Source organism: Atractosteus spatula, chromosome 2 (genome assembly GCF_055471065.1).
Source record: "Atractosteus spatula isolate fAtrSpa1 chromosome 2, fAtrSpa1.hap1, whole genome shotgun sequence".
Classification (NCBI taxonomy): domain Eukaryota; kingdom Metazoa; phylum Chordata; class Actinopteri; order Semionotiformes; family Lepisosteidae; genus Atractosteus; species Atractosteus spatula.
Window position 1 is genome coordinate 23,416,576 of NC_142707.1, and position 27,024 is coordinate 23,443,599.

At 36.1% G+C, this 27,024-nt stretch overlaps 1 protein-coding gene across 1 annotated transcript in view; it reads left to right on the forward strand.

The window, feature by feature from the left end:
* Positions 1–1,656: 1,656 nt before the first annotated feature.
* The window catches only part of lin9 (lin-9 DREAM MuvB core complex component), a 30,824-nt gene continuing 5,456 nt past the window's right edge, over positions 1,657–27,024 (forward strand). The window contains exons 1-12 of the mRNA XM_088939939.1: positions 1,657–1,735; positions 6,388–6,420; positions 8,624–8,718; positions 10,781–10,885; positions 12,982–13,112; positions 17,652–17,777; positions 20,643–20,800; positions 23,972–24,105; positions 24,349–24,474; positions 25,221–25,322; positions 25,469–25,549; positions 26,666–26,791. Coding sequence (XP_088796065.1) covers positions 1,657–1,735; positions 6,388–6,420; positions 8,624–8,718; positions 10,781–10,885; positions 12,982–13,112; positions 17,652–17,777; positions 20,643–20,800; positions 23,972–24,105; positions 24,349–24,474; positions 25,221–25,322; positions 25,469–25,549; positions 26,666–26,791 — 1,296 coding nt within the window. The remainder of the gene's footprint in view (positions 1,736–6,387; positions 6,421–8,623; positions 8,719–10,780; positions 10,886–12,981; positions 13,113–17,651; positions 17,778–20,642; positions 20,801–23,971; positions 24,106–24,348; positions 24,475–25,220; positions 25,323–25,468; positions 25,550–26,665; positions 26,792–27,024) is intronic.

A 27,024-nucleotide genomic window follows, 5' to 3' on the forward strand; every position in this document is an offset into this window, starting at 1 on the left:
TTAAATAGGGAATGCCTTGGAAAGAACACACTGTAAAGGGATTGTTAATAAGCTTAAAAATGAACAAACATATAATAAACCTCAGAGGTAAAAATCTAGCCCTTGTTCTGATGCTATCACCCCTGTTATCTGTATTACAGGAGGCTTTCTCTATTGTATTCTTTCTGTCAGGTAGACAGATAGAAATAGTCAGAGTAACTTTTTCTCACTGGCATTATAAAACTCTAAATACGAATGTATTTTGACAGTTTTATTTGCTCACTAATCCATTTTAATTGGAGATTCCATGCCCCTTTCTTTTAACAGAGCAAAGCTAATTGAATAAATAGATAGGCAAGACTGTGTTTTAGATCCCTTACATCAGGCACCTGAAGTCAGAGAGCCTTTAAGGGCAAAGGAGAAGCTGGTCATCAGCTTAAACTGCTTTGTTCTGGTGTCCATCCCTAACCATGTCAGCTACACAGGTAAGTGGAGCCAGCAGAGGTAAGCAAGAGGCTCGAGCTAAGGTTGCTGGAGGAGTGTTGGAAATCATCAAGAACCCACCAACACCAGGCAACAGAAGGACACTGGAGAAAGCCCATTCTCCAGGGGAGGAGCTAAACTCTGAGGGAGGTATTTGATTTGAAAAAAAGTGAAGAGTACCAACCAGCATTGGTTTTTATTGCAGCTGTTGCCCCTCTTGTATTTTACTAATTTAAATCTAATTTAAAATCCTGTATGGTTACTCTGTCATCAAAACTTTTACTCTGTATTTAACATAATCTGAATTTGACTAGTCCAATGATTTATGAGAAGCAAATAATGGCTTTATTAAATGTCTTATAGCACCCTCTTCAGGACCAGGGTATTAAAAAACAGCTTCTGAAAAGACCAAAATAAATATTTCAAGTAGGTCATATAAATAATGAATATACTATTACAAATGTAAATCATAGGCATTCAACCATTCTTGTGTATATGCATGTCTGCCTTGCATATGCCTACTTTTCTGTCTACTGTAAACACTTTGTGATGAGCACTGTATGTAAAATAAACCTTTTCAGGTGTGTTGATATACAAGATATTTTGGCTTTTACACTTGACTATATTTTTTGTTTGCTAAAATATAATTCTGATTTGCTTAAACTCCCCTGGTCAGATGAGCTGTTTCCAGTATTTGTTGGCAGAAGAAATATGTTCTAATATTAGGTTTCCTACTATTAATGGAGAAATACCCAAATTAATATACATCATGAAAAATAACATTCAACAACTTTTATCAACAACAATTATCTTTGAGTAATTAGGTATGAGCAGACACCTAGTAACGTTAATATATTTCAGTTTAAAGACAACATTACAAACTTGTTCTGTCGCAGGGAGGCCTGGTTATGTCACAACCCTAGTCTCTGTTATAAACCAGAAGTTTCACTTCAGGAAATCAAGTAGCTAGAGCGCAGATAAGAATAGTAAACAGAACATTCTTCTTCTTCCGTCATAGGTGTTCAATGCTAAGTTTGTACTGTAAAATGTTATACTCTCTAGGATCACGAATTAAAGAACAAGCCAAATGATAAATTAAACTTTAAAAAATGACAAAAATATTCGAATAACAACAAGCGCACTAAACATCCATCCCGCATTCGAACTGCCCTCTTCGACAGTCTCTGTCCCACAATGCATTCCGACCGGCAGCCTTTGAAAAAGCGGCGCGGCTCATTCAAGATGGCGGAGCTGGAGCAGCTGCTGGACGAGAGTGAGTAACAACAAAACTGACAAGCGGTTTAAAAACTGATAAAAATGTTCGGAAACAGTATTTCCAAGAGTAGTTCTGAACGGACACTGCTCAAGTGTTTCTGAAAAATACGCCCGAAATGAATTTGGACTGCTTAACGGAATTGTTTCTGACGCGAATATTTCTTGGTTGTGCCATGATCAGCTGCTTTTAATGAAGTAGCTAATACCAATACAAAAACACAGAGGTGGGCATTGTGCAACCTTTTTGACAGCCATTCTTTAGGTACGCACAAAGGTGAATTTGATATATTTGTGTATCATCAACGACAAGGTATGCAGGTCTTCCCCTTTCTAAATCCACAACAACAATTTAGCTGGAGCCTATAGAGAATAATAAAGATCTGCCTTTCTTTACACTGACGTGTTAAATTGAACAACTTTTTTATTGAGCGATGCGAAATGCTCTTGTGTAAAAAAAGGACCGTAAATTGTCTGTCTATTTTTGTACTGTAAACACATTGTTTACCTGTGTGCTCAAACAGCTCATGACAGGAGTGTTACCTGGATAGCAGTGCATATCGAATGCCTGCTGTACAGTGACTTAAATTTAAAAATCTGTGGAAAACGACGTTATTATTAGAGCTGGTTCGGATTTAAAATGAGATGGATGGTTTTCCACTGATATTGTTTTGGTAACATTCTCATTGCATTTCATGAACTTAATTGTATCTTAGTTATATTAATAAAATTTAGTTGTACTGCAGAACATAAATGCTGCGTTATTACAATATGGACAAACTATACTCTTTTTGTTGAAAGACAGTTCTGTAAGTAATGGACTGGCAAATTGGAAAAATTAAAGATCTCTATGACTTGTGAGAAAATTGACCCTGTTGTGAATGTGTGTCTCCGTCTCTGTATGTCCTGTGATTGACTGATGTCCCATTCAGAGTGATTCCCACCTTGTGCCTGTTGCTTGCCAAGCTATGCTCCTGCTTCTGTGCAATTGGGTTTATTGGGTTTATTATGGGTTTATTGGGTAAAGTGGTTAGACAATGGATGAATGGAGATATCTATGAAATTTTCACAATTGGAAATGTGGAATTGAAATTATTATCAAAAGTGTAGATTTTGATATTCATTGATTTCCATGTTTTATTTGTGACAAATATTAAACAAGTGCTCTGGTAATGGACTGACCTTCATGCAAACAATTGCGGAAGAAGGACTTCGGTAGGTTTAAAGGTTTCCAACATGCATCTGTTAGGCAAGAAAGTGTAGCTTTATACCATAATGAAGAACCTTTTCCACATGAATGGGTATACCAGTGGTTCTCAGTCCTGGTTCTGAAATTTGACCTTAATCAGTGATGCATATTGTTGGTAGGCTTACTTTTTTAGGAACCTAGGCCTTGGTTTAAAAAATATCCAAGTACTGTGTAACAGCTTTAGCATACAACACTTTATGTAGTCTCTTCTCGGCTTAAGAATTTCTTTGATTTTCTCATTTCTAAGGTTTCTAAAATCTTGTGTGTCTACTCTAGCATTGCTCATGTATTTAACAGAACATGAATTTAACATTCCAATGATAAAGAAAATTTAAAATGATTTTATTAATTTGAAGAATACTTTATACTGTTATTAAGGAGATCATGTTCCTTCATGTTGCCCTCCTACTACATTATTTACAACATCTTCAATGTCCAGTCAAAGAATCTCCTTGAATATGGAGTGGCAAAATGCCACATGTTCTTGTTTTTCTTGGCTGAACTTGCCAATAATTGCACACATTTTGTGTTTTCATCATATGGCCTTTTTCGGAGTGACAGATTATACATAGTTTGACTTCTGGTTTTGAAAGTAAGTGCAGTTAGTTTGTTTTATAGGGCTGATTTTTCAATTACATATGTATCCATTGCTAAAATGTAGGCTAGACCTCCTTAAGTTCTCCTGCTGATACTCACTGTCCTGTATAGATGCTTTTTCAGATGAAAATTCAATTACTTATGATTACAGAAATGTTCTTGTGGTGGATTGTTGAATGAGAAGTCAACAGAGTCATTTGGAACAGTTACTAAGACGCGATTGTGGATTCTGGCAGAAGACGTAGTAGTTATTTAGCTATTTATCTCACAAATGTAGAAAAGGTAAAAATATATATATATATGACCCCACTTTATCAATAATATGACCAAAAATATATTTGGGCTACCTGTGAACACACATCACTCCTCTGTCACAGGAATCTCCTGAAGCAGAATTTTGAACCACAGTGGCATATTATTGGGTTATTAAAGATGATATACGTATTACATAAACTGTAGTAAGCAAATTGTTATACTCTTTTATGTTTCACCTTCCTGACAGCATCTCAAGCTATGCCATCCTTTCTGCTTTGCTGCTCAAATGTGGATTTAGTTAATCTCAGATTGTGATGAATGGGTTTAAAATGGATTAAATTTTTTTCTGCTGCATGCATCATACCCATGTTGTTTTAAGATAAGATCACTTTATTAGTCCTATACAATTTCTTGCATTAGGAATTTCTTTTCGCATACCCCAGCTTGCTCTCCATGAGACACAGACACACAGACAGGGAGAGTACCTGGGGTCAGAGTGCAGGGTCAGCCATTTATACAGCACCCCTGGAGCAGCTAGGGTTAAGGGCCTTACTCGGGGGCCCAACGGAGTAGGATTCCTCTGTGGGATTTGAACCGGCAACCTTCCAGCCACAGGCGCAGATCCTTACCCACAGTGCCACCGCTCCGCCCCTATGGTATGGTTTAGACTATGGAAGTGTCTCAAAGAATCTATAGACAATGGGTAATGCCTAGATGGTCAACATTTCCAGTTCTTATAGCTTCAAACCAATATTTACTTAGTTGTTCTGGGAGTGAGACACACTGAAAAATAGTTTTTTGATTTTCTGAAGTTCTGGGTAAATGATTAAGAGTATCAGAAGTATAAGATAAGATAAAGACAGGGAGACACAGGGGAATGGTGGTGGTGGGGACTGAAAAGAGAGATGCGGACACAAAACAAAGCGTGTGTCAGGCAAGAGGGCCTTGTTTGAGATCACCCTGGGAAACCAGATTGAAGCTAAGTATTTGCTGGACAGTGGGAACTGAAGACACCTATAAGTTGGATGAACCAAAACTTTTTTTTCTTTAACCTCTCTCTCATACAAATAAAAGAAAACACTAACTTTCACAACATGACAGTTTTCTCTTTTTTTGCAAGCTAAACAGTTCTATACACATAATACCGGTGTGGCTCTGTTACTGATTTTTATTCTTCTTAAAATAAAAGTTAAAAAGCTTAGTATTTGAACCTTGTTAAGAGAGTTTGCTTTTCTGTGGTTTTTAGGGAACCCAGTTTGAAACGGTCTCTCCTGGTTTGTGGGTACATTATAGAATAGGGAGATACGTTCCCATTCATTTGGTTATGATTATTTATTTTACTTATTGACTAATCCGCTTGGTCAGTTTCTGATTTTCTCATTAATTTAGTAAACCTCATTTGTAACAATATACTACTAAAGAATGTGTACATGCAAAACACAATCTATTGATTGAAAGAAGACTGAACTGTATTGTCAATCATAGAGATCTGTTACAAACTTTGTCAGTCTGCTACCTCGCACTTTCTCAAAAGAACTGAAATTTTAATAGCCCCAATTTTCACTTTATTGCCATGCCCAGGAAAGCCTTGAAGTTAATGCAGAAAATGTAATCAAACTTTTTCTTGTTCTGGACAAATTAAATAAGTTTCATTGGTAATGAACTGTCAACTGACATAGAATTTTCAGTGCTGATTATGGTGCAGATGGAAAGAAATTCCAATTTTGATATTTGTCCTTTGTAAAATCTTCATAATAGTACAGAATGCCCAAAGGGTTTATTTTAATTAATTACAAGGTTTAGTTATTTTTGGTGTTGAGGTAATACAGAGTTTAATACATTCACTGGTTTTTACTTTCCAGGTATAGATGTTAAGAAAGAACATACAGATTTATGATCATAATCTGTGGTGTGTTTGCTAATTGAATTTTGCGTAACGATATACCATTCGTGTCAAAAATACTAATCCAGTTCACGTGTAACTCAATTGGCCTAAAATCAAAACTGAAAATGTTATGTTCTAGACTTGAAATCAAGTTACAAGAGTTACATTTCTGAGTAGATCATAGATTAGAGGCATATTTGCACAGTATTCAACCTGAATATGATATGTGATAAAAGTTATTATTGTGTTAATAAAAAATAGAGCTTCAAAGGAGCAATAACAAAGCTTACAGATAAAAACCATTATGAATATTTATTCCAGTACATAGCAAAACTAGCTTTAATGGAACTTTTAGCGTATAGTACATAAGGATCTGTCCTTTTCTTTCCAATGATGAAAGAGCTTTGGCGGCTGAGGGAGTTTCCTCTGCTCAACCCTTTTTACTGTGAGGGGTTTAATGCTATGTCAGTTTGCTTGTACAGAGCATTGAGTTTGCACTGTCAGTTTCAGGTTTTAGGAGTTAAAACTCTAGTGTCTCCAGCTAGATCTGAGGAAAATTATAATAACGACTGACCTTTGGGCCAAATGTGTGTGTATGTAGAGACATTTATGTGTTTTTGAAAAGAGCTTTAAGAAATGAAAGAAGTGCAATTGTTTTGTTTTTTAGGCTCTTCAGCAAAAGCCCTTGTGAGTTTGAAAGGTAAGTACTTCTGTTCTTCAAATACGTTTCATGAGAAGTGTTTGTGAAATGATTAATTGTAAACAGTAAGATGGTGTAACATTCTTGGAGCCTTATTATCTATGCAGTTGAAATGATTATCAAGGAGAGACTTACCAAACCTAAAAGAAGGGTTAGTTGACTGTCAGATAAAAAGTGATATTAAGAAGATTAGTCAACATTATATAGCACCTTGCTAACAGTGAGGAGCAGAGCAGCTGGTGTCTTTGTTTCTTGGCATTCATACACTATTTTCAGTCTTTCTGCAAAAATCAAGTTCTTTACATTTTGTCAAACAGTTTGTAAGTAGACCTGAAAATTCCTGTGATTATCTGCCACAGAGACTAAATTAAGTGGTGAAAATCTGAGGAAGAACGTCTACTATCTTGGTCGCTCATTTGGAGGAGACAACGTGCAATAAAGTTTATAGCTCCTTCTCACTACGTGCTTAGAATTGATGATTATATTGAAAATTGGAACATGTTTCCCATGTTAAGAAATGGATATTTGCAGCAGGTCTGTATGAATCTAATACCGTTAAGTAGGTTCTGCAAAAAAGGTTGTGAAAAGTTGTCCTGATTTCTGAAAGATAAAGCTGGTTTATTGTAATACTATTCTTAACTCATCGCTCCTATGGCATTAGTTTGAACAGTTAACATGAATTCAACTGAGAAAACAAACCTACAAAAGTGAGCTTTTTTTATCAGCCTATTAATATTCAAAATTATGACAATGTGGCTGAATGAAACCCCAGAGCTATGTTGATAAGTAAAATATGCTGCTCAGGACTAAAATGAGGGTGAAAATAATAAAAAAGCTATATAAAAAATAAGACATTTTGCAAACGAGAGGATGCCAAATTACCTGTCTATCTCATTTTTTTTGTAGTTGTTAATTGACCTTAGGGTCTTCAGCTGTTTCTTCATAAAACCAGATGTTTTAGACTTTTGACAGTGTTGCTCTGTAGCTTGTTCCAAACTCTCTCAACCGTTTGTGTAAAAACTTTGGTGGTTCTTTTAAATGTACTTCCTCTTAGTTTGTGTCCACTAATTTGCATTATGCTGAAAAAAAAGAAAAGGATTAGCATGCCTCTAAATTTTGCTTGTCTTTGCTTTATGACAGATTGTGAGTCTTTCAAAAACAATTAGAAAAATTGCATTTAGATGATAAAAGCAAACATTTCATTAAAAGATCTAAACGAATTCAGCTTAGAGTTAATATAATGAGTGTCAAAGTATACAATTAAGCAATGTATACAACCATTTCAACTGCATTATTTTTAAATGTTAGTAGAATTATTAGTTTAGCTCAATGAGGTTTTATTTCCTCTACAGTGAGATACACAATCCCCTCTCCAGTATTGCTGTTACTATGGTGTTGGAACAGGAATGAGATTTTTAGTGCAGGGGCATTTAAGAGCAGGAAAAGACATGTTTTGCCTGCTATAATTGATCACTATGAGAAAAACAATGTGATCAAAAGAAAAACAAGTACTTTCATCTTAATCCAGGGAGGTTTTGTACATTTAGAATGGATGGTGCCAATACTGGCTTGACTTGGCTTGCGGTCAACGTTATAGAATTAAGTGGCAGTTAAGTAAATTCATTAATATCTACTCTTATGTAGATCATTATCCAATAATTGTTTTCTTACTTTTTTGTGTTCTGTAGAGTTCTGTAACATTAAGGAAGTATGTTCAAGCCAATGCTGTTTGAGACTGTATAGTATATCATTTGTTTAATTAGTCCTGAAATTGATTAACTGCAGCAATGGTGTGGTGTTCCTGCTTGCATATCGAGTTCAATCTCTCGGATGTAATTCTACGCAAGGTAGAGGTTTAAAAAACAACCAAAAAAAACAAAACTAAAGCACTAAAGAGAACCTTCATTATGTAGGTTTCACAGCCTTTCAGTCCAGTACCACACTGGCTGACTCCAGTGTGTAGTTTACAGTGCTAGAACTCCAGCTTCCATGTCTGAGAATCCCTGTCCTGTTTGTAAAGTGTACAATTATTATTTTCCTAACAAGAAACTAAGCTAGGATAAGAGCTCCATACTAATAGAACTTGACTTCAATAGAATTTTGAATCTGGGGATTCTTGGCTTTGTTGTGAATGTGCTGCTGCACATGTGCTCATGGTTTTGGAAAACATGTCTATAGACTTTTTTTCATTAATATTTAACAGAGGGCAGTTTATCTAACACATGGAATGAAAAACACACCTCAGTACCAAAGCCTCAGAACAGCAAGGGAAGAAGCAGCTATTCATCCATGGAAACGGTAAGAGATTCTCTTCACTTCGTTTGAAAAATAAGAATCTCGGACCAAGGCTTCATAAAATTTGGGAAATCTCAATCTGTCATTTTGTCAGATAAACACCAGATGTTTGTTGGGCATTAACCTTTGTCACTCCTTAGAATGCTCTCAGTTAATCATGAACAGTTGTCTCATTAATTTATGTGGTGGATTAATTGATAGTGATGATTGGTCCTTTGGGAAGGTGCAGAGTTTAATTTACCTGGCTTCTCTTGTGGAGATTGAACCCTCTTCTTTAAGACTGCTCATTTCCCAGCAGCGTAAACAGATGCAAGCGAGGAAAGGCAATTTACACACAATGACCTTTTTTTATTTTAGGTAAATTACATGCATACATTTTATGATATTTGAACAAAAACTTACTTTCTGTTGGTAATGTGAACCACTGTGATGATCCAGTGATTTTAGGACACATTTACATTAGGCACATTTCTGAGTGGTTCTTAATAGTCAGTATCAGGCGACCTGTTGAGCTCAACAAAATTTGTGTAATCTTTTGACTTTTTTTCCTTGGCATAATAAATGCTCAATTGGATTTAAATGTGGAGATTGATTTAACCGTTTTGGTTTTCCTCTTTTTTTTTCCCTAATGAACTTGTCATGCTGAATGGAGAAGCGCCACTCAATAAGTGTGGAATCATTTTCTTCTACATAAGCTGAAAAAACATCTCTTAATTTTCAGAATTAATTCTTCTTTAATGTAGTAAAGTAATGAAGCCAATTCATACATGGGGTTTCTTAGGAGGCCATGATTGGTAAAAGCCAGGAGAAAATTTGGCCAGGACACCCCTACTTTTTAAGAAACGCCCTAGGATTTTTAATGACCACAGAGTCAGGACCTTGGTTTTACATCTCATCCGAAGGACTGCGCCTTTTTTCCAGAATAGTGTCCCCATCACTATACTGGGACATTAGGTCCCACACAGACTGCGGGGTGAGCACCCCCTACTGGTCCCATGAATACCTCTTCCAGCTGCAATCTTAGCTTTCTCAGGAAAGGTACCATCCGGGTACTGGCCAGGCTCACATATGTTCAGCTTTAGTGGGTTGCCAGTTATGAGTTACAGGGTGATATAGCTTCTGAAAAATTTGCAAACAGATTCTGAAACGTGGTGAAGGTAATGCCTTGGCCTTGGCTCTCTGGAACTGACTTGCTATTGATGATATCAACATTATATAGCACCTTGCTAACAGTGAGGAGCAGAGCTATAGAGAATACATTTGCCAACTAAAAGAAGTATTTGATACATCCTAGTAGTACATTTCACATTTTTGGTTTCACTTTATGGTGGATCACATCCTTTATTTTGCTGAAGGGTGTTCCATGTAAAGTTGGGCTGGGACACCTTTAGGCAAGCAGTCAAACAGCAGTCCTTAAGGTCTGCATGCTACAGTACGTGTATGGATTTTTAGGTCTCTTAAAGCACCAGCACTTGAAGACCTTGGAGAAGATGTTTAATTGGAACAGTTTAGCCAAATTAGCTTATGTGGGTAATTAAGATCTGAGAAGAAATGAAAACCTGTGCACACATCAGCCTTCTAGAGCTAGGATTGGACGTTCTGCTGTTATGCACCACACAAAGCTTTACTTTGTCAAGTGGGACAGGTTGTGCTTGTGTAGAATCAGAATGCCCAGATCACTTCAAGAGCAATGCTGTGCGAGATAAAATGGGACTTGAATTTAATTATTTCAATATATGATGTATTTCACAAGAATTTTAGTATATAGAAACAATAAACCTATAATTAAATTGAATACATACAGTTGGTTTTCTAAAATTTAACAGAATATTCAAATGCATTGCTTGATATAATGTATATTCTAAGTCATTGATTTGTTTTAGGGAAGAAGCTGTAATGTGTGTGTATTGTGTATATATATATATCCTGAAGTTGATTTTTTTTAATCAGATAAACATAATTTATATTAACTACCTTTTGGCTATTGTTCAGGATGTCCCGATTACAGTTCAAGTGGCTAAAGTGGGGTTTTTCAGGTGTTTAATTTTCCTTTCATCGTAAATAGCCAACAAGAAGCTCTAAAAGGAGCCGCTTGCTTTGTGAGGATGAAGACCGACAGATGAACTCCAGGTCTCCTAGAAGAAGCCAGAGAGTAATTACAGCACCTCAGGTGACAGTCTCCATTTACTTTGGTTATGAACACTACTGTTTTCCATTTTTTTTTGGCTACTTATCTCGCATTTAAAGAATAGTCTTCAACAGCAGGGTTAAAATACTGTATCATATTCTGATTGTGGTAATGGCTGAACCGTTAAATTGGGGGAAAATAAAAATAGCCATTAAAGCATTTAACAATTTAAAATGTGTTTAAACTTTAAGATGTATATATAAAAAAGAACTGGAAAACCATATCTGCAAAATACCTAGGTCTGTAACTAAGGTTGTAGATGTTCAGAAGGCAATGCAGAAAGGGCCATTTTTATAAATGTGTGTTCCCCAATATGAGTTTCCAATGAAGCATGAATTACTCAAATAATTGCATTATACATTGTTTATAACATTAAAATGTCATGCCCTATGTCATATCAGTATGTTGTATTTAAGGTTTACCTTGGAAAAAAGATTATTTTACAATTAACTAGTGTAGCTGATGATGAATGCCAAAACTAGGTAATGGTGTCATTTAAATTCTTCTCCTTAGAGTCTTATAAAATTGTTATGGTGTTTTAATGGGAATCAGTGTGTAACCAATTGCTGCAGTGTGAAATATACTTTTCAGTCAGAGTTAGTTTTTCTTAAGTAGGCCCTTAAGGCCCTTCTAGGCCCTCCTTTTTTTTAATCTGAAGTGACTGAAGTTTTTTTTTTAAGTTCCAAAGCAACATTGCCCTGGAATGCACAAGCTTGATAATGTATTTTGAAGGAGAGATGTATAGTGGTATACAAGGGCAAAGATTTATTAGTAAAATTTGATTTCCAGAGTTACTTTTAAAGTCAAATTGTCACCATATGAAATATTGTAGATTCTGATAAGCCATGATAGGCTGTGAGGCTGTGGCATGATCACAGCTAAACCTGCAGGAGAGGGGAAGAGGAAAGCTACCAGGCAGCTCATCATTAATGTTGCTCTGTAACAATGTGCTGCGTGTTGATATTCAGGTGTTTACAATCATGTTTCTCATTAAATCAATAAAAATCAATAAAAAAATCTAGTGGTAGATGTAAAGAGCATATCACCTTAACACACCTCAAAAAAGCTGATAATGCCTTTTAATGAATAATATTGAATAAAATATGATAAAATATACTAGAGTAATTTAACAGAAGAATATACAAATGTTATTATCCAGTTCAATTAGCTTTTGGTTACATTACCTTAAAATCTAACTTATTGTAATAAGTTCTGTTTGAAAAGGCTGTCTGCTTCTTTATATTATTCTGTGTTTTCAAAAGAAAACCTAGAATAAACAATGAGAACAATTCAACATACATTCTTCGTCTTTTTTGACCCGATTGCATGTTACTCTTCTTATCTTCATATTTCCCCTTGGTCATTATTTCAATGTATAATTTGGGGGAAAGTTTCAGTTCTCTAGAGCAGTTCAGTTCTATCCAGTCTGTTAAAATGTAAGCAAACTGAACAGGTTTAAATAAAACATGAACAAACCAGGTGAACATGGGTATTGTTTTATGTTTTAAAAATTAAATAGGTTCTGCCTGTTTAAATGTTAAAAGTAAAATAACTTATGAAAAAATAAATAATAATGCATTTTGGCATGTATGCCATAGGTACAGAAGTAAACTGTTTTTCTCATTTTATACTCATTTAGATGTCAGAAAAGAGATGGAAAAAATACTGCCATCAGCTCATTGTTTTGGGTGGGAAATTAGACCATCAGGGACTTCTAATGGTTACACAGTCAAGTTTAATTTATCAGTTTATAGCTTTATGATATATATGTAATTTATATCTCTTTGTCACATTAGCCAGTTGTTTTGTTCTGTATAGCAGTTACTAAGGATTTGTAATTAACTATACAAAAATACAGTAAGACCATTATTACTTAGAGATACTGTATCGGTCGAAATTCATCTCTTTAATCTGCTCTGTAGCATCATCTTAATTGATTTCAAATTTAAATACAGGCAGTTATTCAGACCTAAATGTTACATTCCAGGTCTGAATTTAAAATTCCAGGCAAGTTCCAGGTACTGCGAAATGTATGCACATTTGCTAATGCCCTGTATTTTACATTTCTTTTAAATTAGAAACTTACGACTGTTGCAACTCCAGATAAAAAAGCATCACAGAAGATTGGGTTGAGACTGCGAAACCTCCTCAAACTTCCAAAAGCACACAAGTGGTGCATTTATGAATGGTTTTATTCCAATATTGACAGGTAAGAGCCATTTATTTCTTATTTCCATTTAAACACACCACTAATTTTACGTTAAACAATTTCTTATTTTCCTTATTTTTCTTTCACTTTGAAAAATCACCCTCCCATCTGAGGGATGTAGAATCATTTAGCCCTGCATTGCATAGGAGTAAATGTTACCCATCGATTAGTTTTTTGATATTGTAAAGAATTATCCGTAATGCTCTTTTGATTTGTGTTGAGATTTTTATTTCTGCCCACTCTGTAGTAAAATAGTTGGGATGCTCACTGGTCATTTAGAGGAGAAATTAGATGTTAATACTTTTATAACCATGTTACTGTACACATAAAATTGGAGTGCAGTATGTTGAAACCTCCCGGCTTGTAGTGTTGTGACTGAAAGGTAACAATTAATTGAAGAAGTCTAATGATTAAACTCGGTGTTTACAAGTGACAGAGGAGAATGAGATCCAGACATCACAAATTTGAGCCTGGATTGTGAAGACGGGCATTCCACAAGCAACGATACACGATTGAATCTGCAATTCTGTTGGTTAGACTTCGGATTATTTGTCAGAGCTCTCATGTTGCCAATAAGGTGGCAGCCCCTGTGATTTTCTGGGTAAACCACTAACCTCCCATAAATTGCTGATGGGCCCTGTCTGCACTTCTACATTCTTCCCATGTGGAACTTTTGCCATGTGATGAGACAAAAACAAAATTGGAGATTCCAAATTTGCTGGGTATATTATTAAACAAATTTGCCAGTTATAAAAATAAAAATCCAGTTAGAATTTACAGGGTTCTTTCACAGGTCTGGTAAGCCTAGAAAAGTATGGAATTAAAAATTTTCCAGACCTGGAAAAGTTTGGAAAATGAGACAAATTTGGAAGAAGTATGGAAATCATCATCAAAATAATGCTGACCAAATGAAGGTCACTACACACCTTTCTTTCTCTCTTTCTCTCTTGGTGTTCAATAAAAATGCACATAACATAACCGTATTTCCAAAATCAGCCACCTGAAAAACGGCGAGCCGTTTTTCATTTTCATTCGAGACGGCACTTGGCTGGGTGTCAATCATACAGAAATCTGGCGTGTTAAAACAACCTAAGGAGGCAGAGTTAGTTTTCAGTTTTCAGTTTCAGTTAGATTGGGTTCATATGTATATAATATTTAAACTATTAAATAAACCTTTGACTTAGATGCATGATCGCTCATGTGAGCTCAGTGGTCATGTGGTTCCTGCAGCTCACCGTCACAGATACAGGATGTGATTAGAACGTTAGTTGCAGAAAATTCTCATGATGGTGCAACAATCCTGTCTAGTCTTCAGTGTTTTCTGTTAACTAGCTAATATGGATATGATTTGCACTTTACAGACAATAAGTCTTCACAGCTGTCTCATTTCTTAAATAAAAACAGACTTCAAGAACCTATACAAAATTGACCTCATCTGTACACTGAGAGTAATCATGCTAAGCAATACTACTACTTACTAGTAGTACAAGTACTACAACTACTTACAAGTAGCTAGCTAATGTTTGGTTTGACAATGACAGATTTGTGACATAAATGGTGCAAAGGATAATTGTGTTGAACTTATCAGATAGTGTGTTGAATACTCAAATTAGCCAGATAAATGTCATAAAAATGTTGAAAAATACTACCTTACAGTAAAAAAGTCATAATTATCCAGTAGAAATAATTTGAGCAGTCTTGTTTTGTGTAAATATCTGGGAAAACGTTTAGCCAAAAATTAGTAAATTAGAAAACTTGGAATAGAAATAAATTTGTCAACAAAGACATAATTTTCACAATATAAAATACAGTCTAGCTATATCTATAATCTTGCTATAGTCTTCAGTGAAATGTTAGATCATGATAAAGCCCTTATGCTGAAGGGGAGCAAATTCTAGAACTGCAGGCTAGCATTCTGACAAAAGTTTTAGATGGGTCTTGAAAAGGTTAAACGTTTCAAGGGAAGAAGTCTGGAATTTGTCTTTGGAGAAAATGGCAAACACCGTATGCCAAACAAATGTAGTGATTGGACATCCATCTAGTTGTACACCTCAGCTGAATAAGTTCAAACTATCAAATGATATACAAGACAGAGAGTAAGGATTAGCTAATTTTTCCCGAGATTTATGGTTGACTGGATTTATTGGTTTCTCTATGGCAAAGATGTTCTGCTCTTTACAAACGTGCTATGGGCTAAGATTATGTAACAGTCTTAATTAATTAATTGCTTATATAGCGCTTTCCTGGACACTCCACTTAAAGCGCTTTGCAGGTAATAGGGACTCCCCACCACCACCACTGTGAAGCATCCACCTGGATGATGCTATGGCAACCATAGTGTGCCAGAACACTCACCACACATCAGCTATCAGTGAGGAGGAGAGCAGAGTAATGAAGCCAAATCATAGATGGGGATTATTAGGAGGCCATGATTGGTAAGGGCCAATGGGAAATTTGGCCAGGACACCTGGGTTACACCCCTACTCTTTTTGAGAAACGCCCTGGGATTTTTAATGACCACAGAGAGTCAGGACCTTGGTTTTACGTCTCATCCGAAGGACGGCGCCTGTTTACAGTATAGTGTCCCCTTCACTATACTGGGGCATTAGGACCCACATGGACCGCAGGGTGAGCGCCCCCTGTTGGCCCCACTAACACCTCTTCCAGCAGCAACCTTAGTTTTTCCCAGGAGGTCTCCCATCCAGGTACTGACAAGGCTCACACCTGCTTAGCTTCAGTGGGTTGCCAGTTGTGAGTTTACTTGTGGCAGCTTGATTTTGCCTTGCTTCTGTCTGACCAATTAAAACTTGGGAAGTGACTGTTCCACTGTTTTTTATGTTGATTATGATAGTTTCTGAAGTCATGAACCTTTTCTTGTTTGTAATGCCACAAGGTGTTTGATCTGTTACAGTTCAAGGGTCTCTGCTGTGTCAGTGCTTTGGTATAGCCTGGTGGGCCATAGTGAACAGTCCATTGTTTTTGATTTATTCGAGTAGCTGTTCACATAGGATACTTTGAGATAAACCATCTGTTGTGTACCTTGTAAGTACCCACTGATTTTACATTCAACAAGCTTTACTCCAAAATTTGAGATCCTCATTAGTGGAATGTCAGTTTACAATTCAACCTGTTTTTTTTTTCAAAATCAAACAAAAAAAGCCTCTATTTCATTTTTGTTTCCATGGTTCAGTTATATTCCACAAAAATATCTTCTATTTATCCAGCACAATGCCAAAACACCAAAACAAAGGCAGACATCAATATTTAGATGAACCATGAGGTGAAGTTAGCAGAAATATCCCAGATGTGTTTTCTCTTGTAGAAAGATCAAGAACCTTTGTAAAGAAATGCATAGTCTGGTGACACCTAGTGGGATAGACACTGTATTAAAAACGGTAGTCTTCAGAAAGTTTTAGAAGGAAGAGACTGCAGACGTGCAGCCATATTGATACTATAGCAGTTCATAGAACAAAAGTTTTTTAGAGATCTGTAAATCCACTTGGATATATAATGAAATGTTTATTCCAGAACTGTTGTACAAGAGTGAAGTATATACCAGCCCTCAATATTTAACACCTGTGTGCTAGCCAGGATCATTTTACAGTAATAGCTCCTTTTTTAAATAGGTGGGTTCTTGGGTAACATACGCAAAGACAGAAATCCAGTGCAAAGTGGTGCTTCTTATTCACAGTGAGAAAAAACCCTGCCTGCTTTTGAGCTCTCACTAAACTTCATCTCCAGTGCATGTCACTTTCTTTTTTTCTGGTACAAAGCATAATAGAGGTATCTTCTGAAATTCCTGGTTTTAAACTGTCACTTTACCAAATTACTTCCCTCAATTAAGGTGCATGTAAAAAGGGACGGAAGGTGATTCCCAACTGTTTACAGGGGATTAAGTAGTTCAGACAAGATCGATGTTGTATGAATGTACTACCATTTTATAGCATTAAATGAATGTCCAACTCAAATACGTCACTGTGGCCAAAAACTGTTGGAAACATTAGATTAGTATTAGATCTGATACACATGGTTATATGTGAAATTTCTGTGACAAAATGGGAAATTTCATTTGGGTATATACTGTAAGTCTTATGTGCTCTAACCTTCTTAGTGATTTTTTTTCTCCATCTTGAGAAACCCAATTCCTCTAGCTTTTCTGTCAAATGTGTACATGTAACACTTTGTGTAAATAACCACATATGGAAACTGACACAAGTCATTCCTTATTCAGCTCTGAGAAGCGCTGGTGAATTTTTGGGATGTCTTGCTTGAATGGCCTGCAATGTAAAATGGACAATGTAAAATGTTGTGTGTGTTTGTTAAATAAGACTGTCTTTATTTATTATTATGACTTAGGTGAAGATCAGAACACATTTTAGGAGCCATTCATGGAGAAATCCAGATAATTTCAAAGGGTACACAAACTCTTTCTCACAACTGTAGCATTTCTGCTCTGAAATTCAAGGAGTATAAATGTTTCAGGAATTTTCTTTTAACTCTTTGCCTTTAAACATAACAAATTATTTGTGTGGTTCACAGGCCTTTATTTGAAGGGGACAACGATTTTTGTGTGTGCTTGAAGGAATCATTTCCAAATCTTAAAACTAGGAAATTAACCCGAGTAGAATGGGCTACAATAAGAAGATTAATGGGAAAACCTAGAAGGTACAGTACTTACAATGTTTTTTTTTCCCCTAATGTTGTGCTGCTTAGAAAGGCTCATTATTTTTATTAAATGCAGTAATAAATGTGTTTACTGGAGGATTAAGCCCAGAACATCAATTTTACTGTTATTTGTCACACTTATTATTGAAAATGTTACTTGAATGAGTGTTTACTAGTTTTTCCCAAGCCAGCCTTGATATTGAACACTGGTGCAGTTGAATAATACTCATAATATGCTATATTGCTGCTTAAAGTTTGTGAATCCCTATTGTATTTCTTTAAATGTTACATTTTTCCTATGAAATCCTTAAATCAAAACTAGTCTTTAGTGTTATAAAAGAATGGTTATATATCTGCAAATTTTATGTATTGTTTAGAAAGGTATTGATGCATGCAATAGAAAAATAAATAGGTAAATAAGAATTAGTGCATGTGGAAATGTAAGTGAGTCTTTTGAAGTTCATTAGCACAGTCAATGAGGTAACTATAAACAGGTGCTAAAATAATTTGGATAACCAAGTTATCCAATCAAAGAGCCAATCTCCAGGACAAAGGTAAGGAGGCCCTCTACTACTATTCCAAAGGTCAATTTGGTCTTACCCTGACAGATAAGTGTAATATGCCGTGCCACTATCTACAGAGATCTCAGGAAGAGGGTTGTTCATCAGTCTGGAGAGGGTTATATAACCATAGCAAAATGATCAGTGTACTGTAAATCAAATAGTCTAAAAATGGAGAAAAATTAAGACCACACTGACCACACTTTACCTAGATGTGGATGTCCTTCATACCTTTAACAATACGATGCAAACTGAATAGCAACAGTATTCACAGGAGGGAAGCCAGGAGAAAATAGTTACACTCAAAAAAGAACACTGCTGCTTGTCTTAAGTTTGCAAAAGACCATCTGAATGATCCTGTAGATTTTCTGGAAGAGAGTTCTCTTCACAGATTAGTATAAAATTGATCTTTTTTGGTCACAACAAAAAGCTCCATATCTGGTGAAAACCTGCTACCAATATAACCTTGTCTCAACTGTCAAGCATGGTGGAGGGAGTGTCATGGTTTTGGGCTGCTTTTCTGCCCATGGACCGGGTCATCTCACCATCATACCAAAACAATTCACATACTTTCAAGCAGCACTGTATCTTCTTACTACAACATACTAATTGTAGAGAGCTGTTTTTACAGTAAATATATTTTATAAAATTTGCTTGATGTATACAAAAGAATTAACTTATTATCTAAATGAAGAATGACGCTCAATAAACTTAACAAAAGTAAATTGTCATGTGAATTCTTCCACTTTGGAAGAAAGTCTTTCAGTCCTTTTTGTTTTTGGTTTAGGACACTGGCTTTAGAAAATGCTTACTGTGCCTGTGTATAGCTATAGTTTCTTATGTAATTAAAATTTGGTCAAATTTTATTGTGTGAGAATGCACTATTTTAAAAGTAAAATTATAATGCTTCCTAAAACAATAATTGATAAATACATTGATTTTCATACTACTGATTCTGATTTAAGGACAACATCATTTGTACTTGTTTTAAGAGATACAGATGGATTATTAGCACAAACACCAGCTTTTTCTCACACGTTTGGTATGTGAGGTATTCTTTGTCTATAAACCAGCATGCAAGCCGACAAATGAATAAACACCTACTTTAAAATACACTGAATGTACTGTGAGTAATATTGAATTTTATTGGTCTGTCAATACCGGATTCATACTTTCATCAAAGCATCGTGTGCAGTTGTTTATCTGACTCTTTATGTGTATGTTTCAATGGGGAGTTTTGTCATTGTACAAAGGAGCAAGAAGAAATTGGTTCCACTCTGAAAAGTAAAAACAAACATGCTGCTTCTTTTTTGTACTTTTCAATGTGTAATTAACTGCTATTAATTCACTGTATGTAATATTGATTTAACAGCTATCCAAACATTTTTTATTTAGCAGGGGCTTCACAAAGTAACACAAGCTCCTTTCTGGGGGACAAATGTGTGTCCCAAGGTGTAACAGTAATAGATTTAGGAAATTCCTTAGCACCTCTGCAATTTTCACTTTTGAATAATGCAAAAAAACAATTCCGTTAATCGTTTGTCATCTTCCTTTGTTTGTACATTGTATTGTTGTGTTGAACTCTACTGCAAAACAAATTTCCCTGAGGGAATGATCATCATCATACTGTTTTCAGCATCATTGATAAAAAAAAAATTAAACATTAACTTCTTTAAAAAGTACCACAGTACTGTCCCATAAACCCTCTGTGTCATGTTGCCTCAAGACAAGAACGTCTGACTTTTGCTCCACTTATAAAAAGCTGAAGAATGTTTTTATATGCGCTTGGAATGGCCAGGGTCAAGTAATCCAGCACCAGTTCAATTGCCCTTGTAGAAATGAAACACCTCTACAGATTCTTCAAGGAAAGTGTTGTATTTTTGACATAGCAATCTAAATCGCAGGTCTTCCATTTAGAGCATATAATGGAATGAATATTTATAACATTTGCTCATTAACTGACTTTCTCAATGCTTTAATAGAGAAGCTGCCCTTGTTGGTTTTAAGTCTGGAGAGCTGCAGGCCAATTTAGAGAAAATATGCATGAGTATTTGCAGATGGGTTAAGTTCAGCTATTCACATCAGGGTGCAACAGAGAATTCTGCTGCAGGTGATTTCTGTTAGGTTCTCTTTAAAGATAGGAATTTAATATTTTCTAGATATGAGGATTTGCTAAGCAACTTTAGAGTCAATTTCTAACCTATAAATGAGAAGTTTTTAAATTCAAATTAAATTACTTGTATTTTGGGATATTTCCATTAATTTTAGTGAATACATAAACTCTGCATTGCCTTCTTTCCTATAGGTGTTCAGCAGCATTCTTTGCAGAAGAGCGATCAGCACTCAAACAGAAAAGGCAAAAAATTAGATTACTGCAACAAAGGAAGTTTACAGATGTGTCACACTGCAAAGATCTTCCAGAGGAAATACCACTGCCTTTAGTTATTGGAACGAAGGTTACAGGTATACACTTTCATATATGAAATATCTCTGCCCTTTCATGGTCCTGCGAAATCGGAGCAAACTACAATTAGGATTTCTCAAACAGTAATTTGTTTTGCTATAACTATTTTACAGGGGAATCAACCCTAGACAATCTGTTTTTATTATTTTTCTACTATCACTGGTCTGTGAAGATAAAAGTATTTCTATTTTCAGTTAGTAGCTTGATAGTAATCCTTTTGTTTGAAAAAGAATTACAACCATATTTTGAGTGAACATTTTTTGCATTATACTGTTAGAAAATTGTGTGCACAAAATTTTCATGTTTGGCAGAAGTTTAATTTGCACTTTGGTTTCATTGATTTTCCTAATCTATTGGTATGATTTTTGTAGTTATGTTAAATTCCTTGTTTCCTGCTGCTGTAACACAATAGATAACTTACATCTGGGAATGGTGTTTAGGTTTCATTGTTTAGTTAGCCTTGGCTAAATTCTTTTCCTTCTTTATTACATTTGAAGTGAATGGAAAGATTTTGTTACATTGTCCAGATAACACTTTTCTTTCTCAAAGTGTTGGCAGACATCTGCCAATGCAAAAGCATCGTTATATACTGAGCGAGTCATGTGTATATGATAAAGTGCCTACAATTTTAAACACCTAGTTTAGATTCCATTAAAAAAATATGACAAGCATCAATAGAAATGAGACTTTGTTTAATACAAAAATAAGGCAGGCAGCTTGTATATAAAATTTGAATGTTTGTTTAATTTTGATTGGGAATTAACCTGTTGAATGTCCATTCTGAAAATCAAGACGAAAACAGAAAGAAGCAGGGCATATTGGTTCATCACAAGAATGCCTACACATACGGACTCTTTGAACCCTTTCATTTGGAAAGTTCATTTGGAGGTCAAAAGAAGTTGTAGTACAACAGACTTCATCTGACGGGGGAAAGAGAACCTGTTTTAAATGACAATTATCTTTGTATCAGTTGTGCCCTGTGGCTCCTGCAGCAAGAGAAAAAATATTGAATGCTAACATTCCTGTGCAAAAGATTTTTTTACTGCTGCCACAGACTGAGACAAACATAGTCATAGATGACAGTGTGTGGACACTTGAATTCTAGTTTCTAACAGAACAGTGATATGTAATAATAAAAGGAAAACAGAAGACTACACACCTTGAGCAGCCACCCACATTTTTATAATTTGTGTTGGAATACCAAACCCAGCAAATATAATATAAGTGTTGTCAACAGTTCTTCATAAAAAGAGTTCCAGAGCTGCACCCATCACGCCATAGCAACAGTTTGCTTTGGAGCTGGAGGTCATCTGCTAGCTGTGACCTCGCCGAGTCTCCACCTCCACCTCATGTAGGTATAGACAACAATCACAGCTGCTGCCTGTACGACATGCACTGTTCCACAGCTTCATGCTTCATCCTATACAGATGTCAAGCTGGCCACCTGCTGAATCATCTCCATGAGTGACACAAATGTCTGGCTGTCCTCTGTGTGTTTGCTCATGAAGCTAGTTGGCAAGGACTGTGTCCTGTGAGTGGAGCAGCAGGAGTGCTTCAGACAGAGAGACCCCCTTTAAACGCTAACAAAAGAAGAACCATCACCCAGATACACAGTACAAGTGCTATCTATGCTGCAGTGGGCCCATTAGCTGCCAAATATTTCTTGAAGGGGCTTTGCAGTAAGTCATGAAAAACACTTTTAACTTGGAGGACCAGAAATGGGTCAAGTCACATGAACATAATCAACAACACTCAGCCAAGAACATGAGCCAGAGGGATGGCAAGGCACACTTCCTAGGCAGATGAGGACATGGATGTAGCTGTGAATGCTATTTCACCAGAGTGCCAAAGGGCACCAGCAAAGATGTATTTGACCATGGATCAGATGTAGACCATCCTCAGGAAATTGCAAGGATTGCAGCTGACGTTGGACTTTGCCATCAAAAGGGGGTAATGAACTCATGCATTTTCCTCTTAAGATCTGCAGGACCCGAGAGAGAAACACGACAGCTTTCCAGCACAGAAAGGCTGATTCTGCCGCAAAGTCCTTTCACAACAGGCTTGGAGAGTAAAGGACAGTACAGACACCAATGGCCTGGTCAGCAGCCACATGAAAGATTGTATAAGAAGTGTAAAGCATTTCATCAGTCCTCATGGGAAGGACAGCTAGCTATGGGTCCAGCTGATACATCCCTGTCAAGATCGATGACTTATCAGTTAATGTTGTCATAAATACTGCTGTGGAAGTCACCATGATCTCCATGGAGTTATGCCAACAGCTGAAGATGGAAGAACTGCTAGGCACCACTCCAGTACAGCTGCTTAGTGCAGAATCAGTGAAAGAAATGTTGGCAGTTGGAGCAAGTCACTCAAGTGCGAAGTCGTATGTTGTAGCCATTCAATACATACTTTTGCGAGGATTGGGCTTCATGCTTGCCACAGATACAGGGCAAAGTGTTCTTCAGAGGATAACTGGACCACAGTATTTTTAGTGAATTGATTAATCGGGGTAGAAGGTAGTAGCTTTTCTTGGGAATCTAAACTGATGTCATTTCTGGGTCTGCCTCATTTTGAATTACAATACATATATGTGTATATATTACACAGATTAACAAGACCTCTCCTCCCACCTTTGTGTTAATTTGCCACAGTGTGCATTATATATTTTAGATTTTAGTATGCTAAATCAATTACACATTACCTGTGTGTTTAGTTTGAAATGCTCCTTTTTGTCTTGCTCTAAACATGTGCCGTAATGGTAAAGTAGAAGGGATTAATGCTGATTGATCTCAGATAGGTCAGTCTGGGGCAGGACTTTTGATGTAATTCTGGCATGAATGAAATTTTCTACCAGATTTATCTGAATTTTTGCACGTGGCACCTCAAATTACGAGGTGTGACACGACCCAACTACTACAATAACTACTGTGATTAAAACACATCAGGGATCTTGCAGACACTTGCCTACGACATTGTGCACAGCCACCCCAGCCTTGAGTTAATGCCAGCAGTATACTCTGTTTCTTTATCCAAGAAATTCTAGGCTTTTTTTAATCCCTTGTTTCCTCTAACGATCATCTTTTGAACTTGATTAGGCTGTCTATATAATTCTTACAATAATGGATTTTTAAAATATTTTAATGATTGTTCCTGATCTATTTTAATTTCAGCTCGACTGAGGGGTGTACATGATGGCCTTTTTACAGGACAGATAGATGCAGTTGACACAAGTGCAGCCACCTACAGAGTAACGTTTGACAGAAATGGATTAGGAACACACACTGTTCCTGATTATGAAGTTCTCGTAAGTCTAGCTACATTTTTGTGGTTGTGGGTGCATTTTCTTAGCAGTTTGTCAATTTGAAGCTGTTAGGATTTCATATTTTATGTTTGCACACTTAAAACCTGACAGTATTGTCAGTTTAACCCTAATTGTTTTGAAGTCTGTTCAGATTTGATCTTTACACTTTTTTCAAGAAGCTTTGTATTTTCCACATCTGTTGGTGCGTTGTGCGCTATCTTCTTTAATTCTTTTTCTTCTCCCCAGAGCAATGAACCTCATGAGACGATGCCGATCTCAGCCTTTGCTCAGAAACAGCGGCCTTCCCGGTTCCAAGCTTTTATGACCCCGCCCCGCCTGCCTTACACAACTTCTGTACAGCACCCTATCATGGTACATAAGTTTTTCAGTCTAGCTCTTAGCATGAGCATGCCATGTTTAAAAACTCCCTTCTTAACCTGAGTTGCTTAAAAAGGTCAGTAATTATTGTAAGGTGCCCATAATTTGTGACACTTAAATAAGCTCACAGTGTCTCAATGATTTATAAAAGTTATTTTAACCCAGAATATTTGCATATTTACAGTAGAAGCTTATAAATAGGATTGTAAGAACTAATCTTAAAACTCTGAGAGCCTACTTTCCTGTACTTTGAATAGTGGAGTACCACTAATAAAGATGATAATATTGAATAGAGATTTGAGAGTCTGGTAATTTAATCTGTTTTTATTCTGTCTTTGGAGCTTTAATATAGTACAAATCTACAAAATCCTATTCAATATTTAGACATCTTGCATATCCTTAATGTTTTTGTAAAGTTAAATTAGTGACTTTCAGTAACTGATTTACATTGTAATCAAAAAATTACAATGTAACACAATGTTTGAGGACTCTTAGATACTTTTTAAAACACAAGTGGTCTTTTGTCAACTAATAGTTGCTGAAAATGACTTTCCACTGAAAGCTCCCGCTTGTTGCACAAGTATTTTGTCTTTCCTCTAAGCTTGTAGCTGTGGTTGACAGTTGATTCATCAGAGATAAACCCCTAAACCTTAGTGCCGTTTAAGCACAACTGTTGAGACAGGCAGTGGATCTCTGCTTTTGGACAAATCCAGAGGCCGTTATTTTTCTTCTTTCTCAAGGATAACGATCCCCTTCTTGGTCAGTCATCTTGGAAGAGTAAGCTTTCGGGCACTGATGGAGAGACACTGGGTGGTTTTCCAGTAAAGTTTCTTGTGCAAGTCGTAAGTAGAATTTCAAAACTTGTATTTAGTTTTGTTTCTTTAAATTAGAAATTCTGTCCTAGTCTTGGAACAGTATGAAATTTGTATGAAATACGATAGCTGGCAGTTTTATGAACGTCTTCTCTGTTTTTCTTTCTCTTTTCTAGACAAGGTTATCAAGAATCCTCATGATTAAAAAAGAGCATATCAAGCTGTTGAAGGAAATGAATACTGAGGCAGAGAAACTGGTAACATGTTTTTAAGATACTTTTTTTTTCTCCTGGTTTCTTGTCTTTCTCTTCTTAACAAGAATGTTCGGTAGAAGTTCTATTGATTACTTTTATAACGTTACATAGAGCCCCACAAATGTATGTGGTGTTGTCAAAAAACGTTATGAGGATAGTGAACTATGGGCTATTCCAATTAAAACTAACTTGTGTTTTAACATTATGTAAGACATTAGATTGGCTGTACTGGGCAGTAGGCATTCAGGTAAAGGGGAGTGTTTGGATTTAGAATTTAATACAGAGAAAACAGAGGGTAGAGACAAGGGGTAAATGCTCAAATTGGTGTGATGTACTCTAATTAATGCAGGGATATGTACTAGGGCCACAGCTCTTCGTCATTTCTGTCAATTATGTAGATTCCATAATAGTTAGTAAACTATTACAGAACTATAATTAGTAGACTATAATTTGCAGAATAAAGCAAAATAGGAGGGTTACAAAATACTGTAGAAGCAGCAAATAAAATTTAAAAAAGATCTAGAAAACATTCAGGACTGGGCAAAAGCCTGGCAGATGAGGTTTAAATGAAACAGTAGACAAGTACAGACTGCACACAAGTGTAGGATATTTAATGCAGGTAAAAAAATATCATAATTTATAAGATAATTAATGGGAAAGCTGAGCTAGAAGAGGCTGCTTAAGAAAAAGACTTAAGGTGTTTATGTTGACATGTCATCTTTGGATAATTTCTGACTGATTTATATCCAACTTTATTTGGATAATTTTGTTTTAGAATTTTAGGAATTACAGATGCCAGTTTTTTTTAAAGAAAATGTTACAATGGACTGTCAGTCTGTTTTCATGTTCCATGTCATTTTTAGAGAATGTTCTACACTGCAATTTTGAATGATGTATTTGCACATTTATACATTTGTTTGTGAACAGCAGTTGCACTGTTGCCACAGTAAGGCGTTTACAACTTCTAGTGTCTGTTCTGCTCCAGGTTGTATCTTCTGAGTGAAAACCACTTGTATCTGTCATATAAGCAGTTTATCTGAAACTGCCAATTAATTGATTAATGAGTTTCTACTTTGATGTCGCTGTTAGTGATTATTGAATTTGTTTGTTTTTTTACAGAAATCCTACTCAATGCCCATAGGATTTGAGTTTCAGAAGAGGTATGCCACCATTGTGCTCGATTTAGAGCAGCTCAACAAAGATCTCAACAAAGTCTTGCATGAAGTGCAAGCATACTGTTATGAGGTAAGGGTGCAGTTTGGTTAATGTTTCTGTGTAAAACAAACTTAGTATCTGAAGTTTTTATAAAGCTAAAAAAAAGGGATTAACTGCCAATTCTAGCTTTGGACATTTTAACCCTGCTCTGAAATCATTTGTGCTAAATACCATGTGCTGAATTTCATGCCAGGGGTTCCTTGTGCTGGTCCTGGTGACCCACACACCTGATGGTTTTTGTTCCACCTGCCTACTCAGTTAAA